This window comes from Lutra lutra, chromosome 15 (assembly GCF_902655055.1).
Source record: "Lutra lutra chromosome 15, mLutLut1.2, whole genome shotgun sequence".
Taxonomy (NCBI): Eukaryota; Metazoa; Chordata; class Mammalia; order Carnivora; family Mustelidae; genus Lutra; species Lutra lutra.
Genome location: NC_062292.1, coordinates 3,255,445 through 3,276,631, shown reverse-complemented (window position 1 = coordinate 3,276,631; position 21,187 = coordinate 3,255,445). Strand labels below are relative to the sequence as shown.

Sequence of the window (21,187 nt, the reverse complement as noted above, 5' to 3'; positions counted from 1 at the left end):
CCTCTTGGAACATTTTCTTCTTCTCTTTATACACACACACACGTGTGCACATACACGCATGCATCTGAGTATAGTCTTTATTTTTATGAGGATTTTATTTATTTGAGAGAGAGAGAGAGACAGAAATTGAGGGAACGGAGGAGGGGCAGTGGGAGAAGCAGACTCCCTCTGGAGCAGGAAGCTTGACGCAGGACCTTGATCTCAGGACCCTGGGGTCTTGACCTGAGCTGAAGGCAGACGCTTAGCTGACTGAGCCACCCAGGCGCCCTGAGTGTAGTCTTTAAACACCAGGTGCCGCAGGGACATTCTTCCACACATTCACATTACTATTACCACATCTAAGAAAACTGATACAAATTCGATAATATCATCCAACATACCCAGGCTACTTTCACATTTCTTCAGTTGTCTCCAAAGCATTCTTACCCAGTGGCATGCCAGAGCTGGCTTGTGCCGTGAGAAGGTGTGCGTCCCTTCCACCGCCAAGTTCAGTGAAACCACAGTAGCTTGGCATTGGTCAGGGTGGGACTCTTCATACCATGGAAACTGGCAACTGCAGTAAGTCTGGGGTCCTCCCCACCCCATGGCTAGTTTACTGGCACATGACTCTTTTTCTGAGCTATAACTGATACACAGAAAAACCCTGTGTATATTTAATGAATGTAATTTGATGAGTTTGGAGTTTGAATGCATTCCATACACTTGTGAAGCCATTACCACAATCAAGATAATAAACATACCCATCACCTTCAGTAAGTTTCCTCATGCCCTTTTGTTTGTTTTTGGTAAGAATACTTGAGGTGAGATCTACCCTTTTAACAAATCTTTATGTGCACGATATGTGTTTTAACTATATGTACTGTGTTGGACAGCAGATTGCCAGAACTTACTCATCTTGCATAACTGAAAATTTATTTATTTATTTATCTATTTTTGTTACATAAATTAACCCATTTATTATAGGCTAGCAATGTTTTAAACGGTGGCGCTTCCACTGGTCTTTCTACTCCTTCAGTCTTCTGATGGCAGACTCTACTGTGACGGCAGAAGTGGTGTTGTAGGTCCAGGCGCCACGAGCGACGGTTTTCATGCAGGAGCCACAATGCCAGATCCCCACAGCTCGTCTTTTCATCTTGGTTTTGCCACAGAAGGAGCAAGCGTACTTGGCGTGCTGGCTTATCTCAATCTTCTTCACCATCTTCCTGAGGGAGGCACCATAACGGGTCCCGTATTTGCCCCCGATTCCGACCTTCTTGGTGCGTTTAGCCATGTTGCCGCAAACTAGGTCTGAGCCCAGAGAGGACAAAACTTTATTTATTTTTAAAGATTATATATTTATTTGAGAGATAGAGAATGAGCAGGGAGAGAGGCAGAGGGACAGGACACTGGGATCATGACCTGGGCCGAAGGCAGATGCTTAAACAACTGAGGCACCTAGGTGCCCTGAACTGAAACTTCATATAAGTTGAACAACTGTCTATTTCCTTCTGCCTCCAGTCAGCAACCACCACTGTACTCTCTTTGTCTTTGAGTTTAACTATTTTAGAGAAGAATAGTACAGATTGTCTTTTTTTTTTTTCCCCCAAGTAGGCTCCACGTCCAGCATGGGGCCCAAAGCTGGGCTTGAACTCATGATTCTGAGATCAAGACCTGAGCTGAGGTAAAGAGTTGGACACTTAACCCACTAAGCCACCCAGGCTTTGTCTTTTTGTGACTGGCTTATGTCACTGAGCATGATGTCGCCTCCAGGTGCATCATCAGTGGTTGTCATGTATTGCAGGACTGTCTTTGTTTCTGTTTCTGTTTCTCTTTTCAATGCTGAATGATACTCTGTTGTATTGTATAGTGTATTGTGTAGCATGCTCTCTTCATCTCCTTATCTGTCAAATCCTGATTTCAGGGCTACTGGGTGGATCCATGCCGGATCCCTGGGTAGCTCTAATTTGAACTTTTTGAGGAACCTCCATACCACTTTCTCTAGCAGCTGCCCCATGTTACATTTCCACCAACAGTGTACAAGTGGTCTAATTTCTCCACATCCTCAGCATTTCTTGCTACTTTTATTGTGTTTTTAATAATAGCCATCCTGACAGTCATATTTCACTATGGTCTTGATTTGCATTTCCCTGATGATCAGTGATGTTGAGCACCTTTTTATATAACTGTTGGCCATTTGCATGTCTTTTTAAGAGAAATATCCGTTCAAGAACTTTGCTCATTTTTTAATCAGGTTCTTTTTTGGTTGTATTTTTTGTTTTTGGCTATTAAGTTGTAGAAGTCTCTTACATATTTTGGATATTAGATATTAACCCCTTATTGGATGTATGGTTTTCAAATATTTTTCCCATTCTGTAGGCTGTCTTTTCATTCTGTTAATTGTTTTGTTTGCTGTGAAGAAGGTTTTTAGTTTGATGAAGTCCCACCTGTCTGTTTTGGTTTTGCTATCTGTGCCCTTGGTGTTATATCCAAGAGATCATTGCCAAGACCACTGTCAAGAGGTTTTTTTCCCCTAGTTTATCTTTTAGGAGTGTTATATTTTTGGTCTTATGTTTAAGTCTTTAACCCATTTTAAGTTGATTTTGTATGTATGTGGTGTGATATAAGGTTCTGATTTATTCTTTTGCAAGTGGATATCCAGTTTTCCCAGCATCATTTGTTGAAGAGACTGCCCTTTCCTCATTATGTGTTCTTGGAAGGCTTGTTGAACATTAATTTCTGGGCTCAGAATTCTGTTCTGTTGGTCTACATCTTTCTTTTTCCTTTTTTTTTTTTTTTTTTTTTTAGAGAGAGAGGTCACAAGAGAGAGGTCACAAGCCCCAATGCGGGGCTCGATCCCAGGACCCTGAGATCATAACCTGAGCTGAACGCAGAGGCTTAACCCACTGAGCCACCCAGGCGCCCCAGTCTCCGTCTTTCTTAATGCCAGTGCTATTTGTTTTAATCACTGTGGTTTTGTTTATTAGTTCTAGCAGGTTTTTGTTTGTTTGTTTGTTTTTTGGAGTCTTTAGGGTTTTCTCTCTGTAAGATCATGTCATTTGGGAACAGGTAATTTTACTTCTTACTTTTCAGTTTGGGTGCTTCTTATTTCTTTTTGTTGCCTAATTGCTCTGGCTAGGACTTCTAGTACTGTTGACTGTAAGGGGCAAGAGGGAACATCCTTGCCTTGTTCCCATTCTTAAAGGAAAAGTTTTCAGTTTTTCACCATTGGGTAAGATATCAGCTATAGGCTTGTCATCTATGACCTTCATTATGTTAAGACAAATAGCTTTTGTACTTACTTTGCTGAGAGTTTAATCATGAAAGTGTGTTGAATTTTGTCAAATGCTTTTTCTGCATCTATTGAGATGATTATATGACATTTATCTTTCGTTTCGTTAATGTGGTGGGTCATTAATTGATTTGTATATTTTGAACCACACACCCCTCTTTATAGTTATATTTTTCCTGATTAAGTAGCCAATCCAAATTTACAAATTGCATTTAGCTGCAAAGTCTTTTTAGTTTGGCTAATGCTGTCACAGTCTTCCAGCCTCCAAGGGCCCAGTTTAGGATGGGTCCTTATTATCTAGTTTGCTGCTGCTGGAACTGTTCTTCTGAAATAGCCTTTTAATTAGCTTCCTTACTTTCATTTGCTCCCCTATAATCTGCTTTCCAGAATGATCTTTTAAAATCATCAATTAGATCATGCTACTCTGATACATAAAAGCATTTGCTGAAGGGAATGTGTGGTCAGGGAGGGTTTTTCAGAAAACAGGAATATTATGCCATATAATGGTGGGGAATGGTCCAGGAGAAAGGGAATGGTCAACAACTTGGGAGAGTAATTGGACAAATTGTAGGAGAGAGGTTCTTGGGTAAGTGTGAAGAGTTGGAATCCAGAACGCTAGCAGGAATCGCCCTGCAGAGCATAGGTAGTCACCCTTAGTAATAGGAAAGGGCATATGGGCACAGCCCCAGGTGGACTGGGAAGTGCAGTGGTGGGAACCTGGTGATGTTCTCTGCTCATTGTCACTATTTCTCATCTGAGAGTGAGCTGAGAAGGAAGTGGCAGAGGATGTGGGAAGAGGCGATGATACAAAATGGTCTCACCTAGGCGATCAGACTGGGGAGGGATGGGATTAGGGCAGTCTAGCAGAATCTGGGGGTAGTAGTTTTGCCATGAATTGGAGAGTGATCAGTTAGAGGGCTGAGTGTTTTTCCTCTGCTCAAAGTCAAGTGCTCAGAAGGAGGTTTGAAGTAGGTAGAGAGTTGGCTTTTGACCAGAGCCAGAGTTCTGCCGTGCAACTATGAATGGACAAGAGGGGGCAATGAGTTGAGCACCCATGCAAGTGTGATATTACCGAATCATGAAGTCTAAGCTGGCTAACGAGGGAAATGAGAAACTGAGGGGAGGTGCGAAGTAGAAGATGGCCGAGTGTTTGGGTTGGAAGTCCCAGCAGTTAGAAGAGAATGTTAGAATGTTGAATGAGAAGAACTTAGCTGGAGGACAATGGCATAGTTGGTGGAGAAAGGAATGTTTGCGAATCAGCCTGTGGAGAGCTGCTCTTGCCGAGAGCGACAAGGTCAAGACCTGCACTGGCTAATACAATAGCCACTAGACATATGGAGCTATTTAAGTTGAGGTTTAAATTAGTTAACATTAAATAAAGTTAAAAATGCATTTCTCCATTGGTACTAGCCACATTTCAAGTGCTTAGTAGCCACACGAGGTTGGTGGCTATCTCGTCGGAGAGTAAAGATGAAACATTTCTGTGGTGGTGGGAAGTTCTCTTGGACATCATTGGTCTAGAGGGTGAACATAGTGGTGAGTGGTTGAGACGGCTGAAAGGTAAGGTCGTTAGAGGTAACTGGGTTAAGGAACTGAGAGGACATGATGGGGAAGGATTGTATACTTGATTGTGAGATCACTGAGTATTATGAGAAAAATAATGGTGAAAGGAGAGATGTTGGTCAGAGATCCCTTCATTCCTCCATTCCTCCCTGCAGCTCTGAGCCTGGGAAGGCTATGTTCCCCCCCTGCTCCAGGTGTGGGTCTTTAGTCAAAGGGGAATCCCATCCCCCTGGAAATGATTGCCTCTGATGCAATTCAGGCCGTGAGGATTTGAGACACAAGGAGAGATTCACTGGAGACTTTTAGATATTTTTGGTCTTGTCCATGATCTCTTGGATAGAACACCAAAGTCACAGACAACAAAAACAAAAATAGACAAGTGGGATTTCATCGAACTAAAAACCGTGAAGTGGAATTCAAGCCTGGCAGGCTGACTCTGGGGCCTGGGCTTTCACAGACAGTTCCAGCAGATCCCTGCTCTGCAAGAGAGACACACTGACAGGACAGATGGATTGAGGACTGGTAGATGACAGAGGGGGAGGAGATGTCAAAGGATCAAGGTGAGCTCTTTTGTGTTTCATAGCAAAACTGTGGATGAATGGAATTGTTATTCCTTGAGAGAGGTGCTCAAAGAGAATTTTAACTGCAAATATAGGGCAACTGAAGTTCTCTCTCTTCTGGAGGGAGATTTGGTTCTTTGTGTCTATTTGGTCAGGTTGAATTTATTGGCATAAAGTTGTTCATAATATTCTCTTACAATCCTCATAAAGTCTCCACAGGTGAAGGGCTCAGTCCTTCAGGATGGCCTCCGCTCTCACTTCAGCCCAGATTGTCATCTGTGCTTCCGAGGACCGGCTATAGATTGGAGATTCCAATGACCCCTCCTCGGGTTTGATTAATTTGCTAGAGTGGGTCACAGAACTTGGAGAAACATTTTATTTGCTGGATGTAACCCAGGAAAGGATTACGAAAGGATATAACCCAGGAAAAACAAGGTGGAAGACACGCATAGGGCAAGATACATGGGAACGGGGGTGGGGGGGGAAGAGCCTCCATGTCTTCTCTAGGGGCATGAGTCTCCCTGAACTTCTATGTGTTCACCAATCTGGAAGCTTTCTGAACCCCTTGCTTTTGGGTTTTTATGGAAATTTCATCTTGTGGAGCCCGGCTCAATGAACTAGTGGTGATGGTTGATTTTCTGTGGGGTAGATCTGATTTGGGTTGTTGTTATACCTGCTGGAGCACCCCATTTTGTTGTAGACTGCATTCTAGGGTAATGAGCACTCCCAGGCAGGATCATCCCTTTATTTTTATTAAGATAATTTTTTTCAATATAGTGATTCAATGATGATTATATATATATATATATATATATATAGCAAAATGCTTACCATAGGCGTAGTTACATCTTTCAGCATACAAAGTTATAAAATTATTGACTCTATTCCCCACCCTGTACTTTTTGTCCCTGTGACCTACTTATTTTGTAGCCAGAACTCTGAACCTCGTAATCCTTTCTCCCATTTTGCCCATTCTTCCGCCCTCCCTGTCTGGTAACCACTAGTTCCCTGTATTTATGAGCCTATTTCTGGATTTTGCTTCTTTGTTGGTGTTTTGTTTGTTATTTTGTTTTTTAGGTTCTAGGTATAAGTGAATCATATGGTCTTTGTCTTTCTCTGTGGTCCCTACATTCCTTTAGACAGGTTCCAGGGAATTTATTGAACCCTCAATTCTTTGATGGCTTTTAGGAGTGGACACCTCGTCCCCTTCTCTCTTTCCCCACATCTTTTCCCCAACTTGGAAAAAGAGCATAAAAGACCACTTGAAACATTGAATTTCTAGTTTTTTTCCTTTCTTTTTATGTCTGAGGCTGATACCATAACAGAATCATTTTAGTACAACCAAATCTTTTGTGAAGCAGGGGGCTTAGTTGAGGCCTAAGAAAATGGTTTATATGAGAGAGAGATAGGAATGCTGAGTGCTGTCTTAAACAGCTCTCTCGTAAAGGGAGCATGGAACTTCCCAGCAGCCTTCAAGTGCACAGACATCATGACTGCTTATCTTCCTCTAGCACTGGAAGCCGGGGCAGCAGGAGAAGCCCAGCAGTACCAGTGGCAGCCAGGGAAGGACAGGCCATGGCCATCACCACTCCGGTAAGGCTCAGGGCTCAGGTGAAGAGAATGACGTGGTAGTGGAAGGACCAGAGCTCTGTAAATCTACGAGGTGCATCTGACAAACAACCTGGGTGATATTTTTTGTTTTACAGGAAAATTAGGAAAATGGCCAGAAGCAAAGCCAGAAGGCTTAAGAGTTTAAGTAAGCTTGCAAAGGGAGATGGGGATTCTTGTACGATTCGAGTTTTGGTGACTTTGAATGTTCGATCCCATTGGGTCAAGATGGCATTTCTGGCTCCTTTCCATTTCCCTGGGCCAGTCAGGCGGAACTGGTACGGTGTGCATGGGCCAAAGAAGATGGTCAAAGCCAGGCGTGGGTCCGTCAGGAGCAGAGAGAATAGGTTGGGTTTTGCATTGATACTGGTCAGGAGTTCATCTATGTATGTGATATAATCTGACTGTAAAGCTTTGCAGTAACACAAGCCAAACCTTTAGGAAAGGAAAATTGGGGATAAATAAGACAAAAAGGTAAAATAATGATAATCCAGAATAAGTAAAAGTGCCAAAAGTAAACAGCGACACCAGAAAATTTGAAACGGTTTGTGTGTCCTTCCCTCCAAGCCCACAGCTGTGTAATGGTCTCATTATGTATATATATTTAACAGCTAGATGAGCCCCTTGACAAGACACTGTATGTGCGCGGTGCTCCAGATGCTCAGGAAGGCGGCTGGTATTCTTTAGTTCTTCTGTCAAATAATTAGTAATTTCTAGAAAAAAGGTTTTTACATAACTTCACTATTCCTAAATTTTTCTAAAACTCAATTATTGTTAGATTTGTAAAATGGAAAAGTCCACAAAAATCAATAGGGTGGAATCCCCTGTACTGCTGGTCTAGTCCCTGAAATCACTGATTGACCTATGACAAGAAGCCTTTCCACTGTGCAGCTCTAATTAATTATCTGTGTTGCAGCAGAATTCTATAATGGAGATCAATTTTTACTCCAGGTTGAGGGTGAAAAAGAGATATCTAAAATGTGTTTATTATTTTGGGATTTAACGCTTTGTCTAGGATAGATCAGCATGAAGTTTGCAAACATGTATAAATTAGAAAAGTGCTAACAATTCTTAAATGCAATCATTTTAAAACTTTTTTTTTTGGTTATGTTATGTTAGTCCACCATACAGTATGTCATTAGTTTTTGATGTTGTACCAGCCAGACAGCAGAGCATAAGAGGAAGCCTCTTCTCCAGGGAACAGAGTCAACAAACTTATTCTGGCAAAAGGCCAGATGTTAAGTGCGTTAGGCTTTGATGGCCATATTATGGTCTCTGTCTCAACTACTCAGCTCTGCTATTGTAACTCAAAAGCAACCATGAGTGTGGCTATGTTCTCATAAAAGTTTATGGCCACTGTGATTTAGATTTCCTATAATTTTCACATATCACAGAATATTCTTCTTTCTGTCCATCCATCTAAAAATGTAAAAGAGGGGCACCTGGGTCGCTCTGTCAGTTAAGGGCCTGCCTTCAGCTCAGGTCATGATCCCAGGGTCCCGGGATCGAGTCCTGCTTCGGGCTCCCTGCTCAGTGAGGAGTCTGCTTCTCCCTCCTCCTCTGCCTCTCTCCCTGTTCATTCTTTCTCTCTCTCTTCAATAAATAAATAAAATCTCTCAAAAATTATTAAGAAAAAATTCATAGAAGAAAAATTCAGGTGGTCGGTCCATTTGGCCTGCAGGCCATAGTTAGCAGAGTCCTACTCTAGAGAAACTGTCTGAATAAATAATAGAGCTGGATAAAGATTTGTCGAATGAATGAATGAGCAGTCTCTTCTGGTGTCAGAGTGATGTGCATAGCTCTGCCTGATTATAAATAAGGCATGAATAACATATCCGGGAGATGAGACTGAATTACATTTGGTTTAGAATCCAGACTCCACCCCTGGGTGTGATATGAAACAATGAATCTTGGAACGCTACATCAAAAACTAATGACATACTGTATGGTGACTAACGTAACATAACAAGAACAACAACAAAAAAGAATCCAGACTCCAGGTGGCATTAGGTGACCATCGTCTGAAGTGACAATTTGGGGATACTTCAACTTCTCAGTTCCTTCCTGCCCTCACCTTAAACAGGCTAGCCTAGATTTTTTTCCCACTGAGTCTGTTTCCTTTAACTCATCTCTGTCTGCCATTGTTTTTACCCATATGAGTGATGATTCAAAAAAGATGCATAAGTGCTTAACTTAGTTAACTTACCCGCTGTGTTTGTTTTCTTTTCTTTCATTAACTTCCTCTATCATGACATTTCGTGGTGGTAGCTTATTTATACCTGTGAAATGTACGAACAAAAAAGGCAATTTAACTTTAGGCCTGCTTGCCTAGTGGGTAAAGATGCTTTACCACTGCTCACGTTTCACTCTTAGTACCCAGCAACTTATCTGTTCTTCTGGCAAAAAAATGGTAGCAGCCTACACGGATTGGAAGTATGTCCCTGGTAATAATGTTACCAGCCGAGAAGTTGTATCATCTGGGTCATCTCCCTAGTTAACTGATAAAACAAAACCTCACAACTGAGTTCTGCCCCTCCACTGACTGAAACTTTCCATTCGAATTGAACCTGTTGATTCTGCAAAAATAATAGGTAGATACAACTTGTATTTTTTGACCCCTGATTTATCTTTTGTGCTGGTAATGGCTCAAATTCGTTATAATAGTGTAATTCCATGAAGAATAGAATGGATCCTGCTTTTAAAGACTGTGTTGTTTTGAGGAGTGGGAGATGGTCTCAAAATTTCCAATATCCCAAATAACATGGCAAACCAAAACCATATGTGCCCTGCAGTTTCTCGTGAACATACCTTTCAGGACTCGGACAGCCCATCGCGCTTGCGTTTCTCCTGTGGGTATCATGGAGCCCAAGGGTTTGATGAGGCCAATGACAGCCAGAGTTGGCTGTGGCAGGTGCGCAGGGAAAATGTACTTGTACAACGATGCCTGGCCATTTTCAACTTTGACTACGGTCTCATCCAGGAAAGGGAAAGCAAAGGTGTAGCCCGTGGCAAAGACGATGATATCAATAGGCTCTTCCTTGGGGGTGTTGTTGAATATGACAGAGTTTTCCTTCACCTCCTTTATGCTTGGCTTGATGAGCACTTTCCCAGTGATGATCCGGCCCGGAAGCTCGTCATTTAGCACAGGCTCTCTCAGCTGCGTCCTAAACAGAAACGTGGGCAGGGACGAGATCTGCCAGGGGCCAGTGTGGCCAGCCCTCCCTCTTCCTTCCCTTCCTTTCTTCATTCTGGGATTCTCCCCTTGGCCAGGCAGGAGGTGCCAGCCATGGGACAAGCCCCTTCTGTGGGAAGGACTCATGAATGTCCAAGAGTGATGAAATGTGTTTACCATTTACTAGTGTTTGGGAGCCTATGGAGAAGGGGGTCAGAGCTTTCCCTGGCTCCCGTTTCCCTTGCTGACTTTCAGATCTCAGTTATCAGTGTCTTTAGAGATAACCCAGTGCTGAAGGACTCCAAGGGAAGCTTCTACATCTGCTGAGAACTGCTGGGAGCTCTCTCCTCCTCGGGAACAATGGGACAAGGAAAGCAGGCATGTGTTTAAAAGGAACAAGGGGGGCGCCTGGGTGGCTCAGTGGGGTAAAGCCTCTGCCTTTGGCTCAGGTCATGATCCCAGGGTCCTGGGATCGAGCCCCACATCGGGCTCTCTGCTCCACGGGAAGCCTGCTTCCTCCTCTCTCTCTCTACCTGCCTCTGCGTACTTTGATCTCTGTCTGTCAAATAAATAAATAAAAATCTTTAAAAAAAAAAAGGAACAAGGGCAGAATGATCTTTTTCTGCTATGTCTTTGGGCTCACTAAGCAAATACTTTGTGAGATGATTTTAAATGATCTGAGCCATTTTGAGGTTATGGTGAAGGCACAGAAAGAGACAGTGGGATAAAATGGAAAGAGCACTGGAATAGGAAGGAGGAAGGGTGGCTTCTTAACCTAATGTTTATACTTAACAGAGCTTGAGGAAGTCATTTGGTCCCAATTGGGTTTTATTCATCTGTAAAATAGGGATACTGATGCTTCCATCCGTAGTTCATTGGGTAGGATGAAGAGCATATGAAATAGATTGAAGTTGGGGTTGGTCTCAAAATTTCCAATATCCCAAACAATATGGCAAGCCAAATAACATGGCAGCATGAAATAGTATGTAAGTCAGAAGTTTGGAAATGATAAATGACTAAATCCAAGAGTGAAGGGATGATAGTTCCTTAGGCTCATTTCACATCTTTTAAGGTTTATGGTTTATAGTCCCCCAGCTGCCATCCAGGTTAAACAAAGCTTATGGTAGACAAAGTTCTGGTGCCAAGAGTGAAAACCCCCAAGGGGCTTCAAGGTAGGACATGGAAGAGGGTAGGTAGGAAATACAGAAGGAAAAGATGGTGACAGTAGAGGCAAGAGGAGAGTGGGGTGAGAGGAAGATATGTGAGAGAAGGAAGAAGAGAGCCAGAGGAAACAGTGTGTGTTTGCACACAAGGGGACTGTGTGCCATCAGTGGTGGCTTGGGTGCCCTGTGATCCATGCTGGCCCAGAGTGAAGTCTGGAGGAAGATCAGACAGGATCTCCAGGCTAAGGTGCCATCCTGGTAATAGAATGTCGTTGTACAAACTAATGAACAAGAAAGTAGAGCCTTCAGTTCTTGCTAATGAGGTAAGTCGTAGGTGGTAACTCAATTATAGACTGAATTTAGGACAGACTGAGATCCAGGTCATCTTGAGAAGGGCAAGAAGGCATTGCTGTTGGAGAGATGGCAAGGGGCAACTAGAGCATTTAATTTTTCCCACACAGTGAAACAAGGCAAGCGTGTTGCTTATGTCAAAGTAGTCATAGACAAGTCACTCTCTTTTGATCGCTGTAGCTGAGGCTTATGTAACTTGCCTAGCTCACAGAGTTCGCTTATTACTAAATGAGCTTGGGCAAGTAGTTGAACTTTGTGAAGCCTCAGTTTACCCAGGATAAACAGGAGACTATAATAATACTTTAAAAGGTTATTGACAAGTTGAAATTTATAGTTTCGCTTACCAAGAACTAAAACACAGTTAGGGCTCATGAAGTACAAGTGTATGATGTCTTCTTTTGTGTTCGGTCACATGGTGTGTAATTACCTGGTTTGGATATGCCAGTGGGAGAATCAAGGTTCCTTCTGCCCAACAGCCCTCAGCAGATGCACTATATTTACCTGTCTTCTGGTATTAAGCCGTAATTTGCATGATTGAACCAGCTGTTCATCTTTCTTGCCATCAACCAAGTCACAATTGGAGTTGGGAGAGAATTTCTGAGCATGTTCTGAAATCGAGTCATAAACACCATGTCCCACGGGTACCCTGAGTCAAAGACTCGGCTCATCACCCAGGCCCCTCCCGTGGTGCTGAGGAACACCTAGAAACAATCAAAGAAACCACTCAGTCTGAGCCAGGGAACAGGGTTGGCTTTGCCAGAAATTCAGGAAGTTTCACGATTAGAATGGCACCAGAAATACCACCCTCAAAATACATCCTCAACCACATATTTCTGGCTCCTCCAGCTCCCATCTTCAAGTTATTCTTTTGAGATCATGGTTTGAGCATCTAGAGTATTAAAATGCCTTAGAACATGTAACGAGCTTACTATCTGCCTGCCACCGCAGTGAGTGAGATACTGTGACAAGCGAGGGGAGCTGAAAGTTTCATGTGAAAAAACAACGAGCAGGTGGTTACAATTTTGTAGGTATGCCAACACTTGAAAGTTGTCTACAGAGAGTTTCAATAGAAACCATTGTTGGAATTGACAGAGTTCAGTAACCCAATTAGTTCTGACGAGTTCTCGCTCTCTTTTTTTTCTTTGCAGAGTTGCTATTTGAGCTTACCAGCTGACTGAATTTGAAATTTCTGATCATTACAGAAATAGAAAAAATAATATGCTGCCCACATGTGGTGGTCATAGTGGGCGAGACTGTGTTCTTTTTGATTTCAGGACCTCCTTTTTCTTCTTTCAGGATAACTCCTCCAAACTGTTAGTCTCCCCAAGTTGATCAATCAATCAGTTCCTTTTTTGAAAGTCCCCAAAAGGAATATTATAGTCACACACTCCCAGTCCTTTTACTTCATGGCTATTGTAACTCTTACAATCAGTGATCTAATTATCTATACTTATTTCGTTGGCATCTGTGTCCCCCACGACCCTGTGCTCCATGATGGCAGAAATCTTGTTTCTGTTGTGTTCTTCAGTGATTCCCAGTACCTGGTACAACATTTGGCACATCAGAAGCCAACAACTCATCTTTATTTGTTGTTCCTGCCTGCCAACTGAGGAATGTTCTTCACAATTATTACCTAAATTCATAGTAGGGAGAGATCACTGTGTTGGGGTGAGATAGCTGGGCATGTTCTTGTGGGTTGTGAAAAAAGGAGAAAAGGCACTGCAGGAGGAGAGGGGTCGGGTACGAGGAAAGGGGAAAAGAGATGCAGAATCAGAAAGGGCTCAGAGTAGTGGGGGATAAAGCTGAAATTGCAGATTTGAATCGAATTAAGGAGAACCCTATAATGCAAGGCTAATTCACCTGCAATTTCTTATTAATATTTTCTTTTGTGTTGCTTATTTTATTTTATCCATTCCATTCCATTCCGTTCTATTTCAGTAGGAGTTTCCTGTACATTTTGGCAGGAGCACAGAGCCTGCAGAGCTTTCCTAGCTTCCTTGGTTTGGCAAAGTGATCAAAAAGTGGCCCATGCTTTCTCAGATCTGTCTGCTCTGCTTCTCTTTCCCACTTTTTTGTTTTTACTTGAGTATAATTGACATTTCTTTTTTAGCGAGTTATTAGAAGTTTTTAAACATGAGAGTGTCATAATGAGAGCTGGCTTTTCAGAGGATTTGTTTGTGGGTGTTAGGGTGTCTGTAAGGATGGATCGCTGCATGTGGGGGGAGGGAGTGGGTATGCAGGGATATGGGGAGAATTAGGAACAGGTGCGTTGGGTCGGAGGGACTTGAACTTGAAGGCTGGCCCAGCCATCTGCTAGTGGTACAATGTCAGGCAGCCTCCTCAGCTTCTGTAAGCCTCAATTTCTTCACCTACAGTCAAGCGTACTGACGGGACCCACTCCCATGGCTTCTTTTGATGACTGGTTGAGGTCATACAGTAAGGTATGACCTTTATTTAGTGACCTCAACCTCAACTGGTTGAGGTCACTAAATTGTGAAGTGCTTGGCACAGAGGAAGCCCCAATAAATATGAGTCACTTCTACAATTATTATTAGGAGGATTATTGTATGGACTCATTGTACAGACCTTATGGTATGGACCTGTTGAGGGTAGTGGAGGTTAACAAAGAAAGGAAGAAAACAGTGGTGGGAAATCTTCAAAGGAAAAAGGACAGGATTTTCTCACCGATGGGACTAGGTAAGACCCAGATGTCTCCTGTAGCTCTTGTTGGATGACTGGGAAAATGATTAAAACAGGAAGTCAGAGAAGTTGGTCTTGGAGGAAAAGTGACTCTTGGAATTTGCAGTAAAATATTTATAAACACATAAGAAAAAATGGTTTAAAAATCTGTTTTTTGGGGATGGCTGGGTGGTTCAGTCAGTTAAACATCTGCCTTCAGCTCAGGTCATGATCCTGGGGTCCTGGGACCGAGTCCTGCATGGGGCTCCCTGCTCAGCAGGGAGCTGCTTCTCCCTCTGCCTGCTGCTTCCCCTGCTTGTGCTCCCTCTCTCTCTCTCTCTGATAAATAAATAAATAAAATCTTAAAAGAAAAAAAGAAAAAAAATCTGTTTTTTTTAAATGTGTGTGTGCTTTAGGCATATTTATTTCTTTCATCATTTTTCACATTCATGCATCCCGAGGCATGCATCTTAAGATAAAATTCATTAAGTCACATGAAGAAAGGTACCTTTTTAGCCAGGTGGCTGGCCTCCACAGCAATGTCTGTGCCTGAATTCCCCATTCCAATCACAAGGACCCTCTTGTCCTTAAATATATCTGGATGTTTATACTGTCGGCTATGAAAGTACTGGCCTTTAAAGGTATTTATACCTATAGAAAAAGAAAGTCAAATAAATAATTTTATAGGATCAGCGAATGAAACATAAATGTTGTTCCATTAATATCTTCTTAATGGATTATTTTGGTTATTTTTATTATTTATTTATTTTTTTAAAATACTTTATTTATTTGACAGAGAGAGACAGAGTGAGAGAGGGAACACAAGCAGGGGGAGTAGGGAGGGAGAAGCAGGCTCTCCACTGAGCAGGGAGCCTGATGCTAGGCTCGATCCCAGGACCCTGGGATCATGACCTGAGCCAAAGGCAGTCACTTAACCAACTGAGCCACCCAGGTGCCCCTAAAATGTGGTTCTTATTTGAAAAGGTCCCTGTGGGTTGGGGAGGTTCACAGATAGTTTACCTTGGCGACTGACTGGAACTCAGGCTGAGTGTGCTGAGTCAGCAAGAGCTAGCTCTTAGAAAAAGGGATTGTGTTCGTTATACTGGGGTCAGATCTACTGTTCTAACTAGAAAGGGTATCTCAGGGGACGCCTGGGTGGCTCAGTTGGTTAAGCAGCTGCCTTCGGCTCAGGTCATGATCCCAGCGTCCTGGGATCGAGTCCCACATCGGGCTCCTTGCTTGGCAGGGAGCCTGCTTCTCCCTCTGCCTCTGCCTGCCACTCTGTCTGCCTGTGCTCACTCTCGCTTCTCTCTCTATGACAAATAAATAAATAAAATCTTAAAAAAAAAAAAAAGAAAGAAAGGGTATCTCAGGCAGCTGAGGCCAAATTTCTCACTGAAACATTAAATGTGAATGCATAGTTTTGGAAAACACTCTCAAGGTTGCATTAACACAATCAATCAAAAGTAATACATTCTATACAAAGAACCTATTTTTTCCAGAAAAAGTGATAAGACATCAGGGGATAAATATGGATGCTTGTGGCAAGTAGCCTCATTAAGATCTGGTCACTCTTTAGCTCACCTTGAATCATTAGAAATCCTACATGAGTCTCAGTTAAAACTCACCATAATCCGGAACCGTTAGAATTTAGCAATGATGCAACTGAATTCAAATATTAACTCAGACAGGACCCATTACGGACCTGGGAATGGCTGAGGAGGGAGAGCTAGACAAGTTTGAGGAGAATCTAGAATTATTATCCTTATTATTTTCCATAATATCCATAGATAATAATTCTACCCCGGGATGTTAAATTATCTTAGATTCTCTCTAGACCAAGATCCTTTGGATCACAAATAAGCAAAAATGAGACCCTGTGGCTGAGTCTCCTATCAGACCAACATTTTTCCCTCTTTTGTCACAGTAAGGCAGCATAAGCATTTTATTAGGTGAACGTGTTTGTGTTAGTGAACACACTAGAACGTATATATCTGAACGAATTAAGTGGTTATCTTGGGAAGTTGTTCATTTATTCTATGATATCTGTTATTTTTACTAAGACTTTTTGGAACATCTCTGGAATTTCCTCCAGATCAACGTGCTTCCAGACACAAGTTTTTGAAAGTCTTCAATGAACCTGAATTTTCGTTAACAGTCAACAATGACCCTAGGGTGTATGTACTCTGTACTACGCAAGTCTGTTGTGAGGCAGAGAGGAAGGTGGTGAGATCTGGAGGACTCCTTTTCAAATCTAAAGTCACAGAACTTTAGAGCTCAAAGGCTCCTTAACGATGAACTCGCCAGGGATTTCAAACGACCAGTTGGTAATGGCTGGTAAGATTGGTATTGAGAGAGCGCCTGGGTGCTCAGTCGGTGAAGCGTCTGCCTTTGGCTCAGGTCATGATCCCAGGGTCCGGGGATTGAGTCCTACACTGGGCTCCCTACTCTGTGAGGAGTCTGCTTCTCCCTCTGCCTGCAGCTCCTCCCACGCCCCCAGTCGTATGCTCTCTCTCTCAAATAAGTAAGTAAAATCTAAAAAAAATATAAAAATAAAAGACCAGTGTTGGAAGGTCTGCCAGTCCAGTAGAGCTCTGTTTGCTTCATCCGTGAGGTATGCTGTTGGGTGAGGTGGTCCAGGCCTCTAACTCAGCTTTGGCTATTTGCTGCTGCTGAGGCTGTGACCATCTGTGTGGGCATCCCATGTCTTACGAGACTTTCTGAGTGTTGCGCATCACTTACAGAGAGACGCTGAACCTCAGTGAGGCACAAAACTGCTGGCTAGTTATTTATTCTCTTTTTGGGGCACATATTGGTTGTTTGGAGCAAATGAAAGCCAAAAGCTGGCCAGAAAGTGCTGGTTAGGAAAAAATCCTTATTACCTCACAACTTTAACTGTTTAAGGGAGGAAGCATAGAAATGTGTTCCCAGATTAAGCCAGTATCAGGATGGCTCCCAAGAGACAAATTAGGGTCAGTTTCAGAAAATGCTGTACCTGGAAAAGAGTCCAGTGGCAAATACGGGTTAGTAAGGAAACCAGTGCAGACCATGACAGCATCGAAGATGGCAGACTGCTGTTTTCCTTCATGCTGAGTGACCACCTCCCATTGGCCAGTGACAATAAAATCTGGGCATTTTGTTACTTTGCAGACTTTAGTCTGAAAAAAGAATCATAGTCACAATTAATTGTTGTCAAGTTTCTGGTAAGGGCTTGCTGGCCACAGTTGACATTTGAAATGTTCTAGAGCACAGACTAACCATAATTAATAAGCATAAACTTAGAAATTGAATCGAGTTATCAGACTAACCATAGTTTTCTGGATGAAAGTATTCTAAGCTTAGAGTTGTGATGGGGTATTTAAGAGAAGTGATGAGATCCAAAAAGTTTGAATGATTTTGCTCAAATTCTCACAGTAAATGATAGAACCAAGATCTGTGGTCTTCTTTCTGTTACGTATATCTCTCCAGAGCTGTGCTTTAATAGAGATGTGGGTAATATAAATTGAAAGCATAAATTTGGACCTTATGAAAGGTCCTATAGAATATGTTGCTGAAGTTTTCCCAGATCCAGAGAATGATTGGAAAATGCTAACTTTATGGCCTGAATGTTCTGCAGGAGTCCAAATGTCAGTCTATTTTTTTTGTTGTTTTACTCGAGTATATATATATGTTTATGGGTGCGGGGTTCTGATTCAGAAAATATGTAAAATAAACGTACAAGTCCGATCTAAGAGCATATATACTCTACTGACCGAGAGACTTTGCTGCCTGTCTTTTTTCAGTTTTCAGAGAAGACAGGCATCTCACGTCTTTCCTAATGGGGTCACTGTTTGGTTTATAATATTTGAAGCACTTGTTGGACTCCAACATTTGTATTAGGAACTCTTCCTTTTTAAAATTTAAGTTTTCAGTTAATTAAAAATTAATTGATTTCAAAATAGAGTTTACTTTTGTCTTAAAAATAAGAACTAGGGGCGCCTGGGTGGCTCAGTGGGCTAAGCCTCTGCCTTGGGCTCAGGTGATGATTCCAGGGTCCTGGGATCAAGCCCCGCCTCGGGCTCTCTGCTCAGCGGGGAGCCTGCTTCCTCCTCTCTCTCTTCCTGCCTTTCTGCCTACTTGTGGTCTCTGTCTGTCAAATAAATAAATAAAATCTTTTAAAAAAATAACTATTTGTAATTAAATATTTGGAATGCACAGGAAAGAAATCCCTTATGTGTATATCCTCTTAAAACTTTGGTGAACATCTAGTTTTAATCCTTTCTTTTCCAGTTATTTTAAAATAGACTTGGGGCAGCATGTAGTAAAGGAAATTCATCAGATTCAGGAACTCTGATGCATTAAAAATATTTCTGAGGATCATATCCATTCACTATGGTAGTGTTTCATTTTTACTGTATCCCTTGCAAAATAAGGAAGTGGAGTAAAATACTCTTTGGAAAACTGGAATACTTTCATTTTACCCAATTTGATTGAAATATAGTTGGCATACAACATGTGTAAGTTTAAAGTATATGATGTAATGATCTGATAAATGTATAGTATGTGTAATGTATAAATGTATAATATATAAACTGCAAAATAATTGCAACAAATAATAAGTCTATTTCACACCCATCACTTTGCATAGTTATAATTCCTTTTCTTGTGAAAAGAACTTTTAAGATTTACTCTCTTAGCAACTTTCAATTATATAATACCATGAACTGTATTGAGCGTGCTGTACATTACATCCCCAGAACTGATTTATCTCATAACTGGGAGTCAGAACCTTTTGACCATCTTGGCCCATGTCCCCCAACCCCCACTCTTCACCTCTGGCAACCACCAATCTGCTCTGTTTCTATGAGTTTGGTGATTTTTTAAAAATTTTTTCTGACATTTCACTTAGTACAATACTCTAAAGGCCCCATCCATGTTGTTGCAAATGGCAGGATTTCCTCCTTCTTTTATGACTAAACAACATTCCAGTGTGTGTGTATGTGTGGGGGACATTTTCTTTATCCATGTACCCATCGATGGACACTAGGGCTGTTTCCCTGTCTTGACTATTATAAATAATACTGCAGTGAACATGCGGTTGCAGGCATCTCTTCAAGGTACTGGTTACGTGTTGGTCAGTACCTTTAAGGTTGTGAATACGAGTCTTACTACTAATTTTGGTCATTCATGTTGCTTTCAATTCCCTAGAAATTCCTTAGCATCCCCATCTGTAGCAGGGAGAGGGGAAGATGGGAGAAGGAAAGCACATGGATTGTCCTGTTTCTTGGGGAGGAAAGAATGGGGAAAAAAGAGAGTACACTAATTTGCCTCTGTCCTGTCTTCTTCCTGTTTCTGTTCTTGGAAATGGGGAGGGAGGTGGGTAAGTCCTGTGAAAAGCGCCATATTCAAAGATTTTTCTATTCCCCAGGATGTCTAGAGAAGGTTTCCTTCAGACAGTGAGGTTCTTCTGTGTATGGGCCACTGCACATGTTTTTTTTCCTATAAAGGGATACTCAAGAAGAGAGGACCTAGGGACTGGTAGAAGTCATCAATGTCCCTATGTGCTTTTGTCCCAAGCAGCGAATGTGGTTTGATATTTTCAGGTCCCTTTGGGTTCTCGGATGAAAGTAATACAAACTAAAAATGTATACATGTGAATTCTTACAGAGAGTGCCCACCTCCATTCTCTGATTTACTTAGGGTGGGTGTGAGTACAAGGGGAGGAATCCAGCCCCATGTCCTCAATCTTGCCAGTTCATGATCTCATCTACAGAGCCAAGGGCGAGGCAATTGAGAGAAACAGGAAACAGGTAGGCAATACTTTCTGACTACTGACTGATGTTTCGTGTCTTACCTTGAACTGAATGCGTTCCAGGAGGTTGAACTGGTTTGCATACATTTTGAGGTATTCCAGGAATAGAGAATTTGGCACATAGTTTGGATAATCTTCTGGGAATGGAAAGTCTGAGTAACAAGACATCTCCTTGCAGCTGTTGGAAACCACAGACTTATAGAGGCTGGCTCTGCCTTCTTCAACATGTTCCTGCAAAGACAGTGTACACACATGAGTGTGTATGGATTTGTGCATGTGTGCACACATGTGAAGTGGATGTTAATTTTTAGGCATTTTAAACATTGACAGAGATTAAGGTTACCCTTTCTAATGGGATTTGTTGTCCTGCCCTTGAGGTAGGGTGAACACGGAACACTGAATTTTATGACGAGAGTTGTAATTTCATTCGTTACATGTTAACAAACCCAGGAGGAACTCACCTGTCCAGATTCACACAGCATTACTGCAAAATACCGGAAAATATGGAAATAGGCCAGAAAGTTGTGTCTGCATGATGGACAGTTGCTAGGTAGTTTGGTTTCCATGGGCGTTGTTGAAAGGACTATGCAGAAGGGGGTTCAGATCATGAAGGAGTTTACATCTAAAGTTAAGGAATTTGGATTTTATTGGAAGGTGATGGCAGTCTTCTGAATTTTTAATGAGGAAGTGATTCCTGTTATATTTTGAAAAGATAATTCCTGTTCTACAAAAGATGAATGACAGAAGTCTGGAAAGGAAGGAAGGAGGGTGGTGAAGAGCCTAAGCCAGAAACCCACTCGAGCCACGGCTGAAGTCAGCCTAAGCAGAGGCAGTGGTGTTGAAACAGGGAAGTGGAAACTGAGGCAGCAGAAAGACAGAAGGCACAGGATGGGGGAGCTGTTTGGATTCAGGTCTTGGGAGAAGAAGCAGGTCAAAGTTGTCCAGACTGGCTACTGTGTAGGTGGTGAAAGACTAATTTCCCTCCCCCAGTTTCGACCTGAATAAATGGCAAATATCAGGATCTTAGAGAAC

General features: G+C 42.1%; 2 protein-coding genes across 2 annotated transcripts in view; both read right to left on the bottom strand.

Moving 5' to 3' along the window:
• Nucleotides 1-871: 871 nt before the first annotated feature.
• LOC125085726 (60S ribosomal protein L37a-like) lies at nucleotides 872-1,308 on the bottom strand. The gene has a single exon (XM_047704383.1). The coding sequence runs from the start codon at nucleotides 1,268-1,270 to the stop codon at nucleotides 1,004-1,006; it is 267 nt and encodes an 88-aa protein (XP_047560339.1). The 5' UTR covers nucleotides 1,271-1,308; the 3' UTR covers nucleotides 872-1,003.
• Nucleotides 1,309-7,089: 5,781 nt separating this feature from the next.
• Nucleotides 7,090-21,187, bottom strand: part of FMO1 (flavin containing dimethylaniline monoxygenase 1) — a 29,415-nt gene continuing 15,317 nt past the window's right edge. Inside the window, exons 4-10 of the mRNA XM_047704358.1 lie at nucleotides 20,198-20,386; nucleotides 17,360-17,522; nucleotides 14,873-15,015; nucleotides 12,187-12,386; nucleotides 9,808-10,163; nucleotides 9,206-9,278; nucleotides 7,090-7,434 (exon numbers count right to left, since the gene is read on the bottom strand). Coding sequence (XP_047560314.1) covers nucleotides 7,092-7,434; nucleotides 9,206-9,278; nucleotides 9,808-10,163; nucleotides 12,187-12,386; nucleotides 14,873-15,015; nucleotides 17,360-17,522; nucleotides 20,198-20,386 — 1,467 coding nt within the window. The 3' untranslated portion in view covers nucleotides 7,090-7,091. The remainder of the gene's footprint in view (nucleotides 7,435-9,205; nucleotides 9,279-9,807; nucleotides 10,164-12,186; nucleotides 12,387-14,872; nucleotides 15,016-17,359; nucleotides 17,523-20,197; nucleotides 20,387-21,187) is intronic.

Bases quoted from the DNA above. Each gene is read 5' to 3' on its own strand.
- LOC125085726 (XM_047704383.1), bottom strand. From the start codon at position 1,270: ATGGCTAAACGCACCAAGAAGGTCGGAATCGGGGGCAAATACGGGACC.